The sequence below is a fragment of the Polychytrium aggregatum genome (genome assembly GCF_025602895.1).
Source record: "Polychytrium aggregatum strain JEL109 chromosome Unknown BJ171scaffold_51, whole genome shotgun sequence".
In the NCBI taxonomy this organism is placed as follows: Eukaryota; Fungi; Chytridiomycota; class Chytridiomycetes; order Polychytriales; genus Polychytrium; species Polychytrium aggregatum.
Window position 1 is genome coordinate 19382 of NW_026516253.1, and position 19704 is coordinate 39085.

The following is a 19704-nucleotide window of genomic DNA, read 5'->3' on the forward strand; positions in this document are numbered from 1 at the left end:
CAAACCTCGAAAGAAAGGTTCGAAAAGTTGTAACGACAATCCTTTTTGCATCCAATCTATATTATTGAAGAATTGATAGTGATATATGATATAGTGTGGTATTATTAATCCAATATTGCTGGGACGAGGCTTCGCTATTGTCCATATTCTCCAGTCAACCAAACGGACCAATACACCGCCTGGCAACAGTATCAACAACACAGGACGGCGCCGGACAGCAGCTCGTTGCGGATAAAGAGAAGGCTCGAAGCGAGGGACATGATCCACAGAAGAGCTAGCACACTGGGATGAGAGTACAAATGACGGACCACGGGAAGGAGAGTGGGAAGCGGGAAATGGAAGCAAAAAAGGCTAGCATCGGGAGGTTTCGATCCTCCGACCTCAGGGTTATGAGCCCCGCGCGCTTCCACTGCGCTACGATGCTGAAGTAATTGACGAGAGTGGGATTCGAACCCACGCCTCCGGAGAGATCACGGCCTTAACGTGACGCCTTAGACCAACTCGGCCATCTCGCCTTGTTTGCTATTACAGTAAAATAAATATATAAACATTATAAAATCTACAGAAGACCGCCACCATCACCCCAGTGCTCACCGCGCGTGACTTTCTATTTTCAAGCTCTCGTGCATCACACTTTCATCTTTCATTTTTCACCCTGTGTTTCTTTGGACAGCACCCCCCCCCCCAAGTTCAAATCCTTTGAGCTTCCGTATATGCTGAAGCGTATCCGCAACATCCCAAACAATTCAGCCCAATCAATATATAATAAGTGTCGATCCAAATGCCTTTCCAGGCACTGGCACTGGCACTGGCCTTACTAACCAGGACAGTTTATAATCATCACTGCAGCTCCCTGTCTCTTGGGGAGCTGTTTGCGGAGGGGCGGCGATGTCAAGCTTTGCCTAACTCATCCGTCCAGTGAGAGTTTGGAATCTGCAACTCTAACTTCCATGTGCTGACATGTGCTGACATATGCCTGTGAAACTGTTTCCTCAGGCCCCTATTGTCGTGCATGGCTCATACGACCGATTGGCGCATACGAATGATTGGCGTCCACAACAGACACTGAGCTGCGATGTCACCCAACACCGCCACGACATTCAGCCAGATCGCTGGTCTGTTGTTGAGGATTCGTTCGCGACTGGCACACCATTTGCTCAGTTTTCCTGGTCGATGGTGACTGGTCTTGCGGGCACTCGAGCCAGCTTGGGGGGTGTGCCGGTTGCAAGCCCGATGTACGTGATGCCTTCGCGAATCGTCGTGGGGTGTACGTACTTGTCAAGACGGTCGTCGGCTCGGACATATTCCGACGCATGTTTCCTGTTCACGGGTATTTGAGGGAAGACTCGCCTGTAGTCGTCATATACCTGCCTCATCTCGAGCGCCTGTATGCCTCACGACCCCATCCAGGCTCAGCTTTTGATATCTGTCTTCCTGCCGTTTGCACCAGTTAGGACTGGCAACAAAGATCACCCATCACCTCGTCGCCTCTTGCGTTATTAATAAACACTCTGTTGTTCCCAATGACGATTTCGACGCAATTGGTAATATACCCTCTGTTCAAGTCGATTTTCATTCACCAAAATTTATCGGACACATTCTATCCCATTTGAAACATCGTCTACTCAGAACAATATCCCCATACTGTTACGTGGACTCTGGCGGAGGGGAGGGGTAACCTAAGGCCTGTAGTCACCGTGAAGATACGTATATTGGCGAGAACAACAAGATAACGAAGGACAGGGGAGACAAGGGGCTCGGAGGGTCGAAGGCTATATAGGAGAGGCAAGCAAGGAGAACACATGGCCTGGGTTCCAGGCAGGTGTGGCTTAGGGTTGTAACACATACAGTCGCAAATCAAATATATTATTACACTCTTCCGTGTCCAGTTTCTAGCTTTCGTATCGATTTATCAAAAAGATATTTCCGCCAAGGTCAATGGAATACCACTCAGTCGCAGTCCGAGTCCTTGCACAAGACACATTGTGGGTGAACTAATTTTTGGTGGGATACCACCATTTAAAACTGATCTGCGTAGCTGCGACGATGATCATTCAAGCGGGGATCGGCTTATGATCTTCAGTAATTACCAATTTATATAAGCCTCGAACATTCGGCGTCCTATGGTTATCAGTATACTGCATATCATATTGAGATCTGTAAAGCTGCAGTATGTTCAGTACATAAATAAATGCAATACAACACAATACACATGTAAATACGATTTTACACAAAATCAGAAGTGTATGAATAAATATTGACACGCAAAAAGGGCACATATCAATGTTAAAACCGACCTTCAAACACTCCTGACTCAGAGCTCACAAACTGCACTTTGGCTTCTTATGGTGGAATATTGCGCTTAATTTTAATTTTAATTTTCTGAACTGCTTCTATACCGATACTGACAAAGTATCGATTTATGACTGCTTTTTACTAATGCATAAATACCCAAGGCTTCGATCAAATATCTACTTAAGGTAGTACTACTCCTTGATTTAGGCAAACTACTTGGGTTTGAAAGAATGGTGAAGAGAGAGGCTTATCGGGAAGCTTATGTAATATAACTCACCAGGCTGGATAGTGAAACAGCGACTTTCCACACATTGCCCAAAATTATTACAATTTACCCGCATTTCTCCACACCAATCGAGTTCCTCTTTCATGGTCAGCTTGTATCTTTTATTTTACTTTTCAAATTAACTAGCCAATTAACGCTTGGCGAGGACGTTTAAACTACTTTTGGCATTACTACATTTCGACCCTGCTTGAGAAATTAGATTCGGAATCTGATGCTGAGAATAGTCAATGGGTGGGTCTTTATTAAGACTTGCCTTAGCGTCCCTGGCGGGCTCTGGCACTGGGTGTTGGTCTTACTAACCAGGACATTTTACAACCACCACTGCAGCTCCCTGTCTCTTGGGGAGCTGTTTGCGGAGGGGCGGCGATGTCAAGCTTTGCCTAACTCATCCATCCAGTGACAGTTTGGAATCTGCAGCTCCGACCTCCATGTGCTGACATGTGCTGACATATGCCTGTGAAACTGTTTCCTCAGGCCCCTATTGTCGTGCATGGCTCATACGACCGATTGGCGCATACGAATGATTGGCGTCCACAACAGACACTGAGCTGCGATGTCACCCAACACCGCCACGACATTCAGCCAGATCGCTGGTCTGTTGTTGAGGATTCGTTCGCGACTGGCACACCATTTGCTCAGTTTTCCTGGTCGATGGTGACTGGTCTTGCGGGCACTTGAGCCAGTTTGGGGAGTGCGCCGGTTGCAAGCCCGATGTAAGTGACGCCTTCGGAGATCCTCGCAGGGTGTACATACTGCTCGAGACGGTTCTTGGCTCGGACACATTCCGACGCATGTTTCCTGTTCACGGGGACTTTGGGACTATTGGGTCCAGGCTTTATGCGCGCTCCACCAGGTTTGGGAGGGAAACCTCTGACCCGCCAGAGGAACATTCTTCGGGCTTGAGCGGCTGATATCACTGGCATCCGCGCGGTCAGGACAGGGTCTCCATCCCATTTGTAGGTGCCTGCGATCGACATTACCTTGCTTGATTTCCTTCCTTTTCGTAGAGGCGCATAGTCATTGCCTTTTTGATGGGAACGCCTGTTCTTGTCCTGATGCTGAGAATAGTATGTACAGGAGGAATACAGAAACAATGTGTGCTCTATGTATGTACTTTCTGTTGGTATATTTTTTATTATGCGAGAGATTCTTTTTATCCGCATAAAAACTTCTATACACACACACGTAATAGGGATTAAGCCACACCCACCCAGTAGCGAAAGCTCTGGGAACCAAGTTCAATTCTTTGTTCAGAATAACTCAGCTGAATCTGGCGTGAGCCAGAAACCTTCCTGTGGAGATGCCTGTAAGCTCTCTATGTGGCTACCGAAGTTAGTTCCATCGAAAAATTGATTTCTCAAGTGTCACGTAGACATTGATGGCTTGCATACTTGCTTCCGCCCTTTGGGAATATGAAAATAAATATACTATTAATAAATTACGTAATATGGATGCAGAAGCCTCATCACAGCAACATCGGTTCTATGTAAGCCATAGAAAACACTCTGAGGAATTTGCTGCGATAATCTGTAACATTTTATAATATTTGCTTAGAATGAAATACTGGGGTCTACAGTTTGTGAGACCCCAACGACTTGTGCACGACAGCGAAAGCAAATGTGTGATCGGGGGAGGCTTGATCTGGTATTATCAAATAGTTTATATTTTTAATTTTTTTAAACGATCTCAAGGCGAGATGGCCGAGTTGGTCTAAGGCGTCACGTTAAGGCCGTGATCTCTCCGGAGGCGTGGGTTCGAATCCCACTCTCGTCACTTGCTTCAGCATCGTAGCGCAGTGGAAGCGCGCGGGGCTCATAACCCTGAGGTCGGAGGATCGAAACCTCCCGATGCTAGCCTTTTTTGCTATTTTTCTCTTCCACTACTCGATTGCATCAATTTTATCGATACTTTTGCTGTCCTGGGATGGGTTTAATAAAAATCCTCATTCAGACACCCCATATTGTAATTATTCAGAATTTGACGACTGGACGATGAAGTACGCTTCCGAACCGAACAGCAAATCATATGTTTTTGAATATGGACATCGACATATTCTGACTATCTCATCATTCATCAGATATTTTATAGATGCTTTATCTAATCATATTTTCGTTTTGATTCCGTTTGCTGACCGCGAACTCCACCGGGGCAGATGAGCAGCCGGGAAAATATTCGCAGCAATACCTTCATGAAAACAAAAAATAGTTCCCGAACTATCAATATGGCTTAAAAATCGGTCAGTCGAGCTGACAGTGAATGAAATGACTTGCCCAGTTATTCATTAGATTTTTGACATCAAAAAATTGATAGACTCGATAAATATCGAAGTTGTGGAGGCTCAAGATTGCGATCGCGCGATCGAATTAGTTCCTAATCAGAATACGTAGAGAATCAGCCTAGCAAGCACATCGTACCTCTGTTTTTAATGCGTTCGGCCTATGTCTATAATCTGGCAATCACTACTCCTACATTATATTTTTTCAGTGCCCTACACAATCATTTAACCACGCGCTGTTGTGTTATCTAGGCTAGTGACAGGCTGCTTTGGGAGTAAGGCTTCGACCAAAGTCGTCAAAGCTTGAGCTGAATGTCGACTGGTTCAGCACTCGGTCCAATCTCAATATGTTTTATATATCAATCTGTTGTTCAGGTTACTTGGGTTTTCCATATTCGACAGAATAGTCTTCTATGAACAGGTGTCGCATCAACCCATCGGAGCGATGATGCTCGAGCTAGACAAGATATTGCCAGCCGATCTTTGATCAACCCGTGACCCAAGAAATACCCAGTCAGGCTGATCAAGCGTGGGAGAATCGCAGACTCAAACGCATCTTCAGTTTGTAGTATCGGTGGTATTTTAAGGTACTCTGGTACCAGATTGCTATGAGATTGAGTGGACTCGTCAGGATGATGGGACTATGCTCGAGGCGCATTACTCCACCGCGCACGGCTCATGAAGCTTCAAAGTACAACTTCAAGGTATTCACGCGTAACCCGATCCTTTAATTGTCATTTTATATTGGGAACCACTCAGGATAATCCAGATCAACAGGGTAACGTCCCCCCAGCATGGTTAATGGCTTTAAAAACGCGAAAGGATTACGGTACTTCTGTGTTATTTTGGCGCGAATAGGCTTAAGCTATATTATCAAATTAAATTTGAACGCGGAATCGAGGGCGCTGCGCGCCAGCTTCCAGATATTGATTTAGTCCAAGTAAACATTACCTGAAAATTATGGAGGCTGCTAGTAAGCATATTTGGGGCACATGGTCACCGGAACAAATCCGAGTTTCCGCCCCCCCCCTAATGGGAGGTCTATATTCTTTTTCTTTTCCGGACCACCACGCCGACAAGCAAACGGACCTGCATTCATACAGCCCTAAACCCATAAAATTGGGTTCCTCGAGTATTTTGGCGCTATTATTGATGTCACCGTATTTTTGCATCGATGGAAAATGTGACGGCCGGCACGCCGCCACATGTGCGCGGCAGGCTGACACTGCCCCGTCCTCTTGCTGGGCTGGGCCTATAAAAGGGCACTCCGCCCTCCCCGGGACAGGCCCAGCAAGAGGAGTCTTCTGTTTTCATCCGTCTGAATATACTTCTCGCTCCAAGGCACCGTCCCCGTCCCAGCTCCGTACCCGTCCGTTACAGAAAACCCCGAACGAATGGTGGTCAGGACGAAGAGAGCAGCGCCCAGCATGTCCAAGCTGGCTTGGCCATCGGAAACCTTCGGTCAAGTCCCCAACAATCACATATCGCATGTTCCCGTGATTCATGACGGGATCTGGCTTTGCCCTCGATGCCATCCCGGAAATGAAACGGGATGGCTCCACAGGACACAGACATTCTGCCTGAGCCAGCTGTCTCGCATAGTCCGCGCGACATCACACGAAGCACCATACCACTACTGTGGACTGCCCATAACAACAGGAAGATTGCATTTATTACCTGTTTCATCAGCAGCAATCAAGGACCAACCATACTTTGAAAAGTTCCACTACAGTGACGTTAAGTGAGGCCTGGCCTGTTCATGTAAGTACAGGAGCGCCGCATTTTTGATGATCATAACCTTCGACAAGGACAGTGATTCGACCACGGGATCCACAAATCCGATCGGTCAAACCATTCATGCTGACCCCTAATGCACAGTCATTATCCAAGCACGGAAATCAGTCGATGTACTCATTCGCGCTGAGAACAAAAACGGAGAGAATCTGAATCAAGTTCGGACCAAACCATTCCACGCAGACTATACATCGGAACAGTATGGTCGAGGACAGAGGTTTTCTCGGATATTCACAGTTTATATCATATCTGCACTAAAACAGAGATACAACGGCAAAATCGAGGTAGAAATCGGCCGATAACACGCACCGGCTTGCATAGATGAGGATGAAGCCTTGAACGCCCAAGCGGGAGCCATAGAAATATTATTTGACGGATCAAGTTCGAGACCGAAGGTGTCAGGCCCATTGTTCTGATACACACCAGGAAAGATTTACAAGCTAGAAAGCGAGAAACTCATCATGTAGCAGGCCCTAATAGTCCTGCCAACTAATATGAAACATATTTTTCACGACCTGAAATAGGGACTCGCTGAATGGACAGTCCGACCCAGCAAATCTTCCGGGGTGGGACCCGTGGGCCACTCAAATAGTCCAAAATGTGTCGAAATGCGGAAAACCCACGGGGAACTGATAAATATAATACGGCCGCAGAGACAGAATACAATATATTGATAAAAACAGGTTCGGAGCGGCCATAGGGCTGAGCTGTTATATGAGTGACAGAGCCTATGGTTCTATGGAAACTGGATCGATAGAATTGGGATGATATTGTATATATTGTTGATCGAAATCAAGGCGAGATGGCCGAGTTGGTCTAAGGCGTCACGTTAAGGCCGTGATCTCCCCGGAGGCGTGGGTTCGAATCCCACTCTCGTCAATTACTTCAGCATCGTAGCGCAGTGGAAGCGCGCGGGGCTCATAACCCTGAGGTCGGAGGATCGAAACCTCCCGATGCTAGCCTTTTTTTGCTTCCATTTCCCGCTTCCCACTCTCCTTCCCGTGGTCCGTCATTTGTACTCTCATCCCAGTGTGCTGGCTCTTCTGTGGATCATCGTCATTTTTTGTTTTTGTTTTTGTCCCCTCGCTTCGAGCCTTCTCTATCCACAACGAGCTGCTGTCCGGCGCCGTCCTGTGATGTTGGTACTGTCGTCTGCTGGTGTGCTTGTGGCCTCAATCTCGGCAAACTGCTCCGTCACCGCTTCGATCGTCAGCCTTCGAGTATTTCTCGATCTGCTCTCTACATCTCGTCGGCTTCATACCAACATCACGTCTATGCTTCACTCTTGGCAATTTTGATCCTGTCAGTTTGTTGGTCTGAGCTGCATGGCCCACGCGGCCCACTACGGCCTCGGGCAAGCAGCCGTGGATTCTGCGCCGTTGGGCTCTGTGCTCCGTCTCATCCCTTGCCTGTTTGGGCTGACCTGTCGGTGCTCCAATCCGCCTGTCGATCTTTGCCCTTCGTCGCTCTCCTCTGGCTGCCGTTGCTCGTCCCTCCGACACCCGCTCCAGCCTGCTGGCCTTTCAATCTGAAGCAGATTTGGTCGGTACGCAATCGCTTTTGGCCCATTGGATCGACCCTTTGTCTTAGCCAGATCGGCTGCCGTTGCCAACTTTCACTGTCCAAATCCCCGGCCTTGCCCAGTTTATTCGAGCCGGCATCTCCGACATGGAGTCGCTCTCGCATCGACCCATTCTCTCTGGTTTGGCCTTTACACTTGCATATCTGTATCCTTGTGGTCATATCCTCTCGTCTTTATTCAACCGCGACCATGTCGATTGAGTCCCAATCTCACCCAAACATCATCGGTCTGGTGGCTATCCTGTAGCAATCACCTCGCCGTGTGCCGAGCTCTTCGGTCATCCCTGTCCTGCTTTCTCTGACCGCTTCTCCTGCCAAAGACTTGTCCCTGTGTCTCAGCGCTCTCATCTGCACTTCCAAAATCGATCTTGCTCCCAACAGTGGTCATAATGTCGGGCTCGCCATCCATATCTCCATCTCCATCTCCATCTCCATCTCCATCCATATCTCCATCTCCATCTCCATCCATATCTCCATCCATATCTCCATCTCCGTCTGCATCTCCGTCGTCAGAGTCGAGGCCCTTGTATCCCAGCACCTCTCCTCCGATTCCCTTGCTCCACACCCTTCCCCGACAGTATGCCTCCTCCAACTTCGTCACTCAATCTTTGCTCTTCGTTTTCCTGCACCCGTGATTCACACCGCAGCTCTTCTCTTCAAGTTTTTGATATGTTCCCTCACGAGATATCGGTTTACAACCGCCTCGTTGCTATTCTTGAGTCAGGGGACGTTCGAATGTAAGCGCTCCGCTCCTCGTGCATGGTTCAGAGTGGTATTCTCTCACCTCACTTCCTTCTCCTTTCATAGTCAGGAAATTGGGTTCGTCCCCACCGACTGCATCCCCTCCGACGACAATCCGAACTACCCGTTCGTGCTTATCGATGACAATCTCGGGATCTCTACCGATAGTATCTCCCTGCTCTTTGAAGTTGCGTCTGCCATCTTCCAATCGTCCAGGAAGCTCTTTCGACAGCAATCCCAGTCCATTCGAGGTACGAGTCTCTCGTCATTGGTGTCTTTGACCTCGGTCGTGTATTGACTGCTCTGTAGAACTCTGCCAGTCGTCCAAAATCCTTGTCCTCCTCAACCCAGAGATCTACTCCGTATGGAATGCGAGGTATGTTGCTCGATACTTTCGTTAACTTTGCCTGCTCCGACCATCCATCGTGGCTTGTCATGTCGTTTCTGGTTGTGACTCATTCTTCGCTCTGTTTCTAGAAAGGACCTTTTATCTTCAGGGTTATTGCAGCTGCAACCAGAACTGGAACTCTTGACACTTGTCTTCTCCAAGTTTCCAAAGAGTACCCAGGGATGGAATCATCGGTAGGTACCTTTCTTTCGGATCCACTTGTTCCTCTCCTTTCCTTACTTTTGTCTCTTCAGTCACTGGATCATGCGGCGCTTGAAGTCTTCTCTCACCGACCAAGAGTTCCATCGTCACTGTCAATGTGAACTCGATGTTTGCGATCGTGCATCCGAACGCCACAAGACAAACTACCACGCTTGGACTCATCGGCGCAAAATTGTCGACATGTGTCCTGCTCTGGTATGGCCCCGATCCACAAATTCGTGATGAAAGAATCGAGCTGATATGTCCCGCTTCTCCCACTCGATCCAGATTCCTCAAGACCTGATCCTGAGCAAACGATGGTGCCAGTCACATCTGTCCGATTACAGCGGATGGCATCACCGCCAGTCGCTCCTGAGGGATGCGTTTACATCAGAATCACCCACTAATCAGTTCAGCTGGATCGAGGAGTGCATATTCATCGAAGAGAGCATTCAAAAATATCCCGGATACGAAGCTCTGTGGCTCCACTTGCGGTTTGTTGTCGGTCAAATGCTCACTCCGCTCCTGAGCCAGTCCGACTCATCCGTGGATCCCCGCACACCTCTTGAGGACGAACGGCGATTACTATGGGGTCGCTTTTGTTCTTCGATCACAAGCCTCAAGAATCCCGCCGAAATGCGAGCACTACACCCCACCGAAGCGTCGATTCCGGATATTTTGAGCCATATTCTTGATTTCGTAGCGTTGCGCGCGCAAACAGATGAAACAGCTCAGGGTCTGGATCAAGATCGGAAGCTAGCTCAGCGAAAGTATGCCCTCCTGCTTGCACTCTGGATCGGTCAGGCTCTCAAATTGAACAAAGAAGAAACAAAGCCCGTTTCAGCGAGGCTCTATGAAACAGGATTGGTCGTTGCCAAGTACTGGCGTTAAGCTCGGTTCCGGTGAATACAATTCTCTTTTAGCCCTCAAATATGGGACAAGCATGTCCCGCCAATCAAGGAATGAGTGATAGAGCGAGCGAGGGATGCCTGTTTTCAAAGGAAGTCCCCTAATCAACATCGCAGTTTGCTGGGACAGATTCGGGACGAAGGTTGCACAGCGCCATGTCCTCTGAGATCAAACTTTGCCGGGTTTCGATCCAAACAAACCAAGCCATGGACGTTTAAAATCCAAGGCATGACTTGATTGTGATCATAATATGGTATGCGTGAATTCAGAGAGCATCAGTATTCCACTCGCCAAGGAAGCAATCGAGGAGTGCTCTTCCCAGGGATATGCGCCTTGCAAAATCAATTGGCTGGATGCACGTTAAATAGGAGAATTTGATCAAGTGTCGATGCATTCGGCGCGAATATTAGCAATTGCTAGACGATGCGTTTGAAAAACAGACTGCTATCAAGATATTCAGAGTAGACCGAGGAAGCAACACGACTATCGGCTTCGGAGAATGACAGACGGGTGGTAAACGAAAGCAAGTCAGAATGGGAGACCACAAGGCCACATGAGGACGAATGTCGGCTATTCGATTAAGGCCTGCTAATATCAGAAAGACGAGCTCGGAGGAATAAAGTCAGGAGCAGCGACGGGAAGGTAGTGGCAAGCGAAGCGGCGACCGAAGCAGGTTGCCGAAACTGAGGGCCACAAGCACACCAGCAGACGACAGTACCAACAACACAGGACGGCGCCAGACAGCAGCTCGTTGCGGATAAAGAGAAGGCTCGAAGCGAGGGGACATGATCCACAGAAGAGCTAGCACACTGGGATGAGAGAACAGACGACGGACCACAGGAAGCAAAAAAACAGATAGTATCGGGAGGTGTCGATCCTCCAGTCTCTTGGGTTGAAAAAGCTCTGTGCTTCCACACTGTGCCAAAATAAGTGACGAGAGTGGGATTCGAACCCACGCCTCCGGAGAGATCACGGCCTTAACGTGACGCCTTAGACCAACTCGGCCATCTCGCCTTGATTTCGATCAACAATATATACAATATCATCCCAATTCTATCGATCCAGTTTCCATAGAATCATAGGCTCTGTCACTCATATAACAGCTCAGCCCTGTGGCCGCTCCGAACACGTTTTTATCAATATATTGTATTCTGTCTCTGCGGCTGTGTCAAGTCACTGCTCCTGAAGTTGGCTCTTTGATTCCGGAATCTTCGATGACCTTGGTCGAGGCCAACCCTCCATCACCACCACCCTGTATCTTCAACCCATCGTCGTACCCGTTCGCCATCAGCGGACAGTCGTTGGGAATATTCATGCGAGCCATGGGTCGTTTCGCAGTTGAATCCGACCGCCTTTGCCACGGATCGCTTTCTGCATCGCTGCCCTGCGGTTTTGAATCAGAGGTCGTTCTGCACCGTAGACATGGCACTATCGAGTCCGAGCAGTGCGTCCGCTGATCATCGATTCAGATCACCCTCCTCCACGCACGAGCCTGTCGCTCCGGCAGGCCCGACACTCGTTGGCCGCGAGAGGCCGCACGGCCATCCAGGGTCCGTGGTGATCCAGCGAGTGGAAGCTCATGGCGCAGCGGCCGGGCAGCTTGCTGCTCCTCGAGATCTCGCCTGTCCGCCCGTGCGATTGGGCGTCCTTCCCAAGTGCCATCGGCCAACGCCCCTTGCCTCTTGGCTTCCCGTCAACCTCTCGTTCCGGCCCAAATACAATCAAAATGGGCGACGCCGGGTTCTTCAAGGTGTGGAATCTCTTGCTCTTGGCCTCGCTCGGCGACCCTTCGCCTTGCTTGCGAGGCACGGATGCTCGCAGGGCCGCCTGGCTGACTGGCCTGGTTCTTCTCCCTTTGCCTCTCCCATCTTCTAGGGAACGAGCGCTGATCAAGATGCTCGGTTCGAGAATAAAGAAAAGAAGCTTCTCAAAAACACACGATTTCCCGCTATTTTCAGCACTAAGGTCTGTTTCCGTCAGCCTGCGTCATGATCGTTCCCATCAGCGTAGAGCGATCGAGCTTTGGCCAGCTGAACGTCCCTCCCCCGCGCTCCGCAGGTCGATTTCGCAAAAGTCAACATGGATGTCATGCGCCAATGGATCGCCCGTCAAGTCACAAAGTATCTGCATCGCGACGATGAAGTTGTGGTCGATTTTGTCTTCGAGCTGTTGGAAGCTGCGGTAGGATTGCCAAAGTATCGCATCGCCGCTTCCAATGTGGCTCTTCGCTGACTCGCTCGCCTATTTTTTGATCTCGCAGGATCCTGATCCAAGGCAGATGCAGATTTCATTAACGGGATTCCTCGAGAGAAACACACCGGCTTTCATGGAGGAGCTTTGGACTCTTTGCGACAGCGCCCAGAACAACCCCTCGCGCATCCCTCAACAGTTCATCGATGAGCAGATCAAATTGGCGGAGGCCGCAAGGGTATGGGTGCTCATCCTCACTGTCACTATTTGTTCGATCCCCAACAACTAACTGTGGTAACCACTGCTGATTAACTATGGAATCCGGTGTGTGCTCATCGCCATAGGCTCAGCGTGACGCCGAACGAAGCCGGATCGCTTCTGGACTTGCGCGGGCCCGAGACCGTGGGGTCGATCCTTTCACCCATTCAGGCCGACGCAGTCGCTTCAGCGACAACCCTTCCAGTGATCCGCCGAAAGTCGTAAGTGGCGTCCTGACCGCATACTTTCTCCGGCACAGTTGGTCACACCGTTGCTCGCTTCGTCAGGGTGCCCAGAAATGATGCTTTATTTTCCGTTGCTCTTGATACTGTAGCATGAACTTCCACCAGCACCGCCTCGTCCAGAGCCCTCTGGTCCTTCAAAACCAGAAGTTCGGAGTGCTGATGATCGATCGGGAAGAGACAGTCCTCGACGAGATTCTGGCAGCCTCCATAGCCAAAGACAGAGCCATCATAGCCAAAGGCAGAGTCATCATAGCGGTGGCTACCTTGCTAGAAGAGACTCGAAACGTGGCCACAGTCGAAGTCGCAGCAGGAGCAGAAACAGAAGCAGAAACAGAAATCGCGATCGAAGCCGAAGCCGAAGCCTTAGTCGAGATCACCACCGCCGCCGCCACCACCGCAGAGTAAGCCGAAGCCGAAGTCAAAGTCGATCGAGAGGCGGCCGCGAGTCGTCTCGGGATCGAGGTCATCGAGGGCATGGGGGGCATCGGCGAGATCATCATCGATCTCACCGCCATAGACACCGCAGCCCAGGATCAGAGGCCGATGATGACGGCCGCAAGAGAGTGAGGTCACCAAGCACCAGCAGCGATAGCAGCGACTCTAGCCGGCGTCACGGAAAACGTGGTGGCGGACGAGATCGGCGTCATAAGCGAGAACGATCCCACCGTCATCACAGCGATTCCGACGAAGCGTCTCATCGTAGACATGGGCGACAAAGCGACCGAGAGGAAAAGCCCAAGCGTCCTTCGACTGACTTGGTTGATGATCGCCGTGCGGTCGACAAGACAGTCCCGCGAGAACCCAGTCGAGAAAGAGAGACTTTGGAGCCTGTCCAAAGCCCAAGCGCTGAGTAATTACTGGCATCTTTGAAATGTTCTGAGAGAGCCATGATTGAGTTCATGGGCTGGCTGTCGCCGCCGGCGACTCTGTGTAGCTCCGAGGCGATAGCTGTGATTTTCAATAGCACACTTTACAACTTGACTCTGGGTAAACTTGGATTGCGATTTGTGCTTGTGTTTGTCCCATTCCGCCTCATGGGCACGCAGGGTCTCGGCGCTGGAGACGGAGGTGCGTTTTGTTTGATTGGTTTGATCTGGTCCTTTGGTCTGGTCCTTTGGATCGGTGGCAGGGTGTGTATTAAAAGGGTTGATCAAGGAGAAAGTCAAAGTCGCCCCCTAAACCATGCTCGTCGTCCGCCGGATCGGGGTCGTCAGTCGCCGCCTCCTCCAAGTCCTCTGCATGAGTCGGCTCCGGGATCGGCTGTGTTGCTTCGGCCGAAGCTCCCCCCGTAAGCTTGTCGTCGACCATTCCGTCTTGAACCACCGAGAGGGCCTCTTCATCGGCCCCGTCTTCACTTTCCTCGGCCGCTGCCTGTCCGTCGTTGCTCTCCAAGCCGGTAGCCGACGAATCTTGGCTGTCTGTCTCCGAATCGACATCGATAACGTCTGCCGATACTGCCACCGATAGCTGTGTTGAAGGCCGGGACTCAAAAGGCGCTTGGGTTGAAGTCGAGGCAGACATTTGGTCTTCGTCTCCGAAAGAAGAGAAAAACGACCCGGTCGTATCAAGCAATCTTTCCAGTGCAACCGCAGTTGTAACGGATGAGCCTTCGACCGCAGCGGCGGGGGCACGAGCTGGGGAGGCTATCCCAGTAACTTTGTCATTAGAATCTCTCATGCCTGTTAGGATCGGCTCCCAGCGAACAAGCATATCCAGGTAGCGAGCGAGAGCCGTATCTTTGGCGGTAATGTCTTTTTGGAGGATGGCGATTTCCTATGCCCGCATGGAAGGCTCGTTGATTAACCATCCGTCACGAGTCCCGGGTGTCGAGCCACCGCAATGTCACAACACAGTGGACTCATGCTATACGAACCTGTGCGATCGCTATTTGCGGCGTCTGCTGGGTCTGGATGCGTTGCTTGAGCAAGCGAGCACGGAGTTGCTGGATGGCCTGGATGAAGGAGTCCCAAGCGGCAATCGAGATCACTCTGGACTCATCCCCGGCATATAGCAGGGATGCCCGGTAGTCGCTCCATGACTCAACGACGCTGTCCATTGCAGATACTCCAAAGGACGGTGGTGTAGGGAGGAAAGCGGAGGGGCCGCGGAAGATCAGGGCGATGAATGCTGATCTCGGGCGCGCAGACGGCTTTGGAGGTCAGTGTCGCTGGGCAGGCAGAGAAACGAGTCGTCGTGGCTGTGGCTCCAGATCCGAAACAGCTGCGAGGCGACATGAATCTGATTCTGACCAGCCCACGGTCCTTGGAGCAGATTACAGGCGTCTCATTAAAAAACGGGACACCTTGGTTTTTTGACCATTGACCGAATAATTTGTTTCCCAATACCATCGCGCGCTGGCCATGACCATTCCGTGATGCAGTGCTACACTGTCATCCATAGCCTGAGAAAAGTTGCCTCCATATTCAGTGTGTCCATGAGCACCATTCACCGCTGGCACTCCGAGGCCAGTGTGCAGGCCGATTGTGGAGACCAGAGAGCGACCGGTGGTTTTACTCGGAGGCTGCCACAGTGATTTGTTCTATTTCTTATGGCATAGTTCGACACAGGAACGCCATCGGGCGACAGTGTTCACGAGCGTGCTGAGCGAACATGTATTCCGGAAAACAGGGGCCACCTGTCCAAATAAGGTACTTCGCCTCGGTTTTGGCTTCAGAGACCCCTTGCTGATTTGGAGCTGCTCGGCAATCGTTATTGCTTGCCTCGGCGGGGTCGGTTTGCTGTTCATATTTCCATTTGGGCTGCTCCAAAGCCCGACGATGCCACGGGGCTCGGTGCTGTCTGGCTCAAGTGCTCATCTTCAACCGCGATATCAGAGTTGTTGGCTTCCAGTGCGACTGGACTGTCCGACTCCTGATGTCTTTCCAAATCGTCAGCTCTGCCAGGCCCCTCATCGTCATCGTCAGCTTCCTCGAGCTCGTGGTCCTCGAAATAATCGTCGTCGTCGTAGTCATCAGAAAACTCGGCCATGTCATCGTCTTCATCTTCTTCCTCGCCATATTCTTCTTGGTTAGCTCGGCGCTCCGCCGCTTTTTTCACCCATTCAGCAAACTTGAATTCATCAACATTGACCTGTGTGAACGGATGCGATAGCAGCTGTGTGGCTGTCGAACGCTTCTCCCAGTCACTGGTTACGATCCAAAAGCCGAACCTCGACATCAGCCAAGAGTCGGATATTCAACCACCAGACGACTAATCACGAATTCGCTCCGCATAGACTCGCCTATCTATCAGCCCGGAAACTTACACTACAAGGCAGTCTTTGATAAATGCTTTGGACTCGGTCGACAGATAATCTGGCACCGGCGGTGCATTTCCTGTGCCAAGGAGATACACAATACTTCCGCTCACTTTGCCCCATGGGTTGATACCCGTAAGCATTTCCAGAACCAAGCATCCAAGGCTCCTGTTTCGAAAGGAGGGCATCAGCCGGTTTCCTGGGGCAAGAGAGGGAAGCAGGTGCACGACTCGATGCTCAATATGCCCAAGATGCCCACCAGATATCGATTTTGGCGCCATATCCCCGCCCTCGAGCAACCTCGGGAGCCATCCATGGAACGGTGCCCTGCATAGACATCCGTGTGATTCTCTTGTAGGCACGCTCGGTTTCTGGTAATGAGACGGATGTGTCGCTTCGTTATTTCCCAGCAACATTGATATCTGAGGAGCGTCTAGCGGAGCGAGGGTGGATTGATGATCGTAGTGCCGCCCTGTTTGCTCACCAGTTTTCTTGGATATTCCAAAGTCTGAGATCTTGGCAATTCCGTCGACATCGATGAGAACTATGGAGCAGAACCAGTGAGAAACAGCATGTCCATGACGTACAGACGCTCTGGCGATCAGTATTAAACCACATGGATGAGAGTTTCAGACAGGCCTCCTCACCATTGGCACCTTTGATGTCTCGATGAATGATTCCTCTGAGACAGGGATAAAACTTAGTTGTTACGATTTGGTCCTTCGAGGCTACCAACGCGCAATCCACGGTGTTCCGCGTAAGTATAGGGCTTTACCTGCTATGGAGATACTCCAGACCACATACGATCTGGACGGCCATATGTCGAGTGATATCGTCGTCGAATTTTCCATATTTTGCGAGACAGCTGGCGATGGATCCTCCAGAGACATACTCTAGGAACACATTGAATGACGTTTCTGTGACCTCGGATCCTGTGCGATGATTTGGCTTGATTGAGCAACGACCACCTCCTGCTCTTATTCGTCACCACAACGACCGCACAGCAATCGCATAGTCTATATCCGCTACACTCCATCGAGCTCCAGATTGCTCGGACGCTGTGTCGACGGCATCGCGATGCGCGGTGCAGCCACGATTGCTCTGCAAGACAGCGTATTTACATCCTGCTTTCCATAAATGCCGCGTCCGTGACGACCCTCACAGTCGGTTAGCGCGTTGGTACTTACCCAAGTAGCGGACAATGTTGATGTCTTCGAGCTCCTCCAGTAGCTCGATTTCCTTGCGAAGGGCCTCCTCTCGTTTTTTTCTCTGCGGATCCGAAGAGTTGCCTAAGGGAACTTGCTTCACGGCCATGATCTGAAGGGTGTCGAGGTCCAACCCGTGATAAACCTTTCCAAAGGCACCCTGACCAATGAGCGGTCCCTGTTCCCATCGTATCTTTCTCTTCGGAGTCCCATGCTCGCCAGTGGCAAGTTTGTCTTTGCTCGCAGCAAGCTGATCACCGTTCACATTCCCAGAGATGGCTTGATTGGCCTGGGTTGATTCCGGATCTGGTGCTTGAGTTGGCTCGTCCCCGGCCTTGTCCCCAGGCCCAGAGACATCAGTCTTACTTGGTTTTGCGTCGTCGGCCACAAGGACAATCGACTGCGAGCTACTCTGGTCACTACCGCCGACCTCCTCTTCTTCTTCGATGGGAGTGTCGATTTTTAGGGCCTCGCTTGATCCAAACCCATTCAAAGCGCGACCGGGGACTACACTCGGATGACCTCGCTTGGCCGAGGACGGAGAGATTTCGGCAAGCCTAGAGCTCTCCAGCCATATTCGGGAAATCAACGAGTCCAGGTCAGCATGATCTGGTTCGCTGAGTTGCACCGCTTCTTGGAGATAGAATGGCTTTTCGTTTGAGGATTCCTCCTTGGTGGTTGCATCGCCGTTGCGGTTTCCGTCTCCAAGACTCGATGTGGCTTCGTCGGATGGCCTTCGGGTGTGGTCATCCTCACATGGTTCATCCTCGCACGTTTCATCCTCGACTATCCGCAGCGGAGTCGGCCGTTTCTCTCGATGGATTGTGCCGTGACCTCCATTTCCAAATCGTTGGATGATCGAGGACCGTCGTGCGATTTGACGGGAGAGACGTGCATTGGCAACGCTTTGAGCCACAGTGTTCTTGATATCTGACTTGGTGGCATTTTGTCTCTGAAGGGAGGGGAAATATTCCTCGAGATTTTCAACAATGACTTCATCGGGCGGCCGCTCTCCGAAAAACTCATCAGCTTTGCTGGATAGAGCTGGCGTTTGGTTGCCGCTTGATGTCGCTTTGACTTCCGGAACAGAGGTCTGTCGATATTCTCCAAACAGACGATGCCATCGCCGGAAACGGGAGTCTTTTTGAGGAGATTTGGAGGTACTTGGAGGGGAACTGGCACTGGAAGGATCGCATCCAAGCTGTGGCGTGGTCTCTTTCATGGTTTTTTCGATGAAAAGGCGCATTTGTTTGGCATTGTGCTCCGCGATGTCTTTTGCGTGGGGATGGACATATACGGTTCGAAACAAGAGGGCGCCACGCTGCGGATGGTCGGCGGAGCCGCAGATTTCCATGAGCCTCCGATCATCGATAACCTTGACTACATCGAGGCAAACCGGAGGGCAGCATTAAATGCAGGCTATTGATGAGCAGAGAGTGCTCAACCCTGACCAACGAACGGCCAACACTGGTCGATCGCTGCGGCATGCAAGGGGCCGCAGAACAGCCCTGCCTGTTTCATCTATCACTGCTCCAGGATTTACCTCCGCCACCCCCGATCGAATCATGATCTGGTGCCATGATACAGTATAACTGCTGTTCCTTTGGGTCCTTGACGCCGAACTTGCTGGCGATCATATCTCGAATGACTCGTGGGTCGGTGATACCCGCAACGGAGAGCACATGTTTCTGATCCCCGAGACCTGTCACTCGAATGCATTTCTTGTGATCGAAAGTGAGGATAATGGAGTCGAGCAGCATTAAGTTGTTACTCGGATATTCATCAACTGGCTGGTGGAAGGATACCGTCACTCGATGGCTCGTCCTTCAAGAGCCAATGGTCAAACGACGCGGAGTCGACGGAGAAGCAAGCAGCAGCGACCGAGATACGATGCAAACGGCTAGAATATGACAATTGCACCAAGGATGCAAGACATGGAGTGCCGCTGGATACGCTTACCGATCGAACGTAGTCGTTGGTCATGATATCCTTTGAGTCTCGGCGTATAATGCTTCTGGATGACTTTGCGTTTGAGAAGATTGAGGTTAATGACAAGCCTTGGAACGGCGCCGGAGTGATG

The 19704-nt window shown here is 50.7% G+C and overlaps 6 protein-coding genes and 7 non-coding genes across 13 annotated transcripts; 7 read left to right on the plus strand and 6 right to left on the minus strand.

Moving 5' to 3' along the window:
• Positions 1-352: 352 nt before the first annotated feature.
• On the minus strand, positions 353-424 carry BJ171DRAFT_t276. The gene has a single exon. It is a non-coding gene; the product is annotated as a tRNA-Met (tRNA).
• An 8-nt stretch (positions 425-432) lies between these two features.
• Positions 433-515, minus strand: BJ171DRAFT_t275. Its single transcript has one exon. It is a non-coding gene; the product is annotated as a tRNA-Leu (tRNA).
• A 2366-nt stretch (positions 516-2881) lies between these two features.
• On the minus strand, positions 2882-3602 carry BJ171DRAFT_602678 (uncharacterized protein). Its single transcript, XM_053115153.1, has 2 exons — positions 3562-3602; positions 2882-3400 (listed from the first exon to the last, which is right to left on the minus strand). The coding sequence occupies exon 2, from the start codon at positions 3362-3364 to the stop codon at positions 3077-3079; it is 288 nt and encodes a 95-aa protein (XP_052962702.1). The 5' UTR covers positions 3365-3400; positions 3562-3602; the 3' UTR covers positions 2882-3076.
• A 669-nt stretch (positions 3603-4271) lies between these two features.
• On the plus strand, positions 4272-4354 carry BJ171DRAFT_t269. The gene has a single exon. It is a non-coding gene; the product is annotated as a tRNA-Leu (tRNA).
• Positions 4355-4362: 8 nt separating this feature from the next.
• Positions 4363-4434, plus strand: BJ171DRAFT_t270. The gene has a single exon. It is a non-coding gene; the product is annotated as a tRNA-Met (tRNA).
• A 3012-nt stretch (positions 4435-7446) lies between these two features.
• Positions 7447-7529, plus strand: BJ171DRAFT_t271. The gene has a single exon. It is a non-coding gene; the product is annotated as a tRNA-Leu (tRNA).
• Positions 7530-7537: 8 nt separating this feature from the next.
• On the plus strand, positions 7538-7609 carry BJ171DRAFT_t272. Its single transcript has one exon. It is a non-coding gene; the product is annotated as a tRNA-Met (tRNA).
• An 813-nt stretch (positions 7610-8422) lies between these two features.
• On the plus strand, positions 8423-10494 carry BJ171DRAFT_241434 (uncharacterized protein). The gene is made up of 6 exons (XM_053106644.1): positions 8423-8968; positions 9039-9223; positions 9282-9348; positions 9450-9554; positions 9615-9777; positions 9850-10494. The coding sequence occupies exons 1-6, from the start codon at positions 8811-8813 to the stop codon at positions 10450-10452; spliced, it is 1281 nt and encodes a 426-aa protein (XP_052962703.1). The 5' UTR covers positions 8423-8810; the 3' UTR covers positions 10453-10494.
• A 907-nt stretch (positions 10495-11401) lies between these two features.
• Positions 11402-11484, minus strand: BJ171DRAFT_t274. Its single transcript has one exon. It is a non-coding gene; the product is annotated as a tRNA-Leu (tRNA).
• A 92-nt stretch (positions 11485-11576) lies between these two features.
• On the plus strand, positions 11577-11946 carry BJ171DRAFT_522991 (uncharacterized protein; the record flags this gene model as incomplete). The annotated part of the gene is made up of 1 exon (XM_053112528.1): positions 11577-11946. A coding segment is annotated over one exon (345 nt), but the record flags the coding sequence as incomplete, so codon positions are not given.
• A 250-nt stretch (positions 11947-12196) lies between these two features.
• BJ171DRAFT_586304 (PWI domain-containing protein) lies at positions 12197-13568 on the plus strand (the record flags this gene model as incomplete). The annotated part of the gene is made up of 6 exons (XM_053114400.1): positions 12197-12220; positions 12346-12435; positions 12529-12651; positions 12731-12898; positions 13090-13139; positions 13253-13568. 6 exons carry the CDS (start codon positions 12197-12199, stop codon positions 13566-13568), a joined length of 771 nt encoding a protein of 256 aa, XP_052962705.1.
• Positions 13569-14165: 597 nt separating this feature from the next.
• Positions 14166-15276, minus strand: BJ171DRAFT_241476 (uncharacterized protein). The gene is made up of 2 exons (XM_053106645.1): positions 15037-15276; positions 14166-14936 (listed from the first exon to the last, which is right to left on the minus strand). Exons 1-2 carry the CDS (start codon positions 15217-15219, stop codon positions 14301-14303), a joined length of 819 nt encoding a protein of 272 aa, XP_052962706.1. The 5' UTR covers positions 15220-15276; the 3' UTR covers positions 14166-14300.
• A 423-nt stretch (positions 15277-15699) lies between these two features.
• On the minus strand, positions 15700-19607 carry BJ171DRAFT_571223 (kinase-like domain-containing protein; the record flags this gene model as incomplete). Its single annotated transcript, XM_053113672.1, has 9 exons — positions 15700-16308; positions 16429-16587; positions 16679-16790; positions 16904-16963; positions 17067-17101; positions 17195-17351; positions 17607-19004; positions 19168-19414; positions 19584-19607. 9 exons carry the CDS (start codon positions 19605-19607, stop codon positions 15906-15908), a joined length of 2595 nt encoding a protein of 864 aa, XP_052962707.1. The 3' UTR covers positions 15700-15905.
• Positions 19608-19704: the final 97 nt, after the last annotated feature.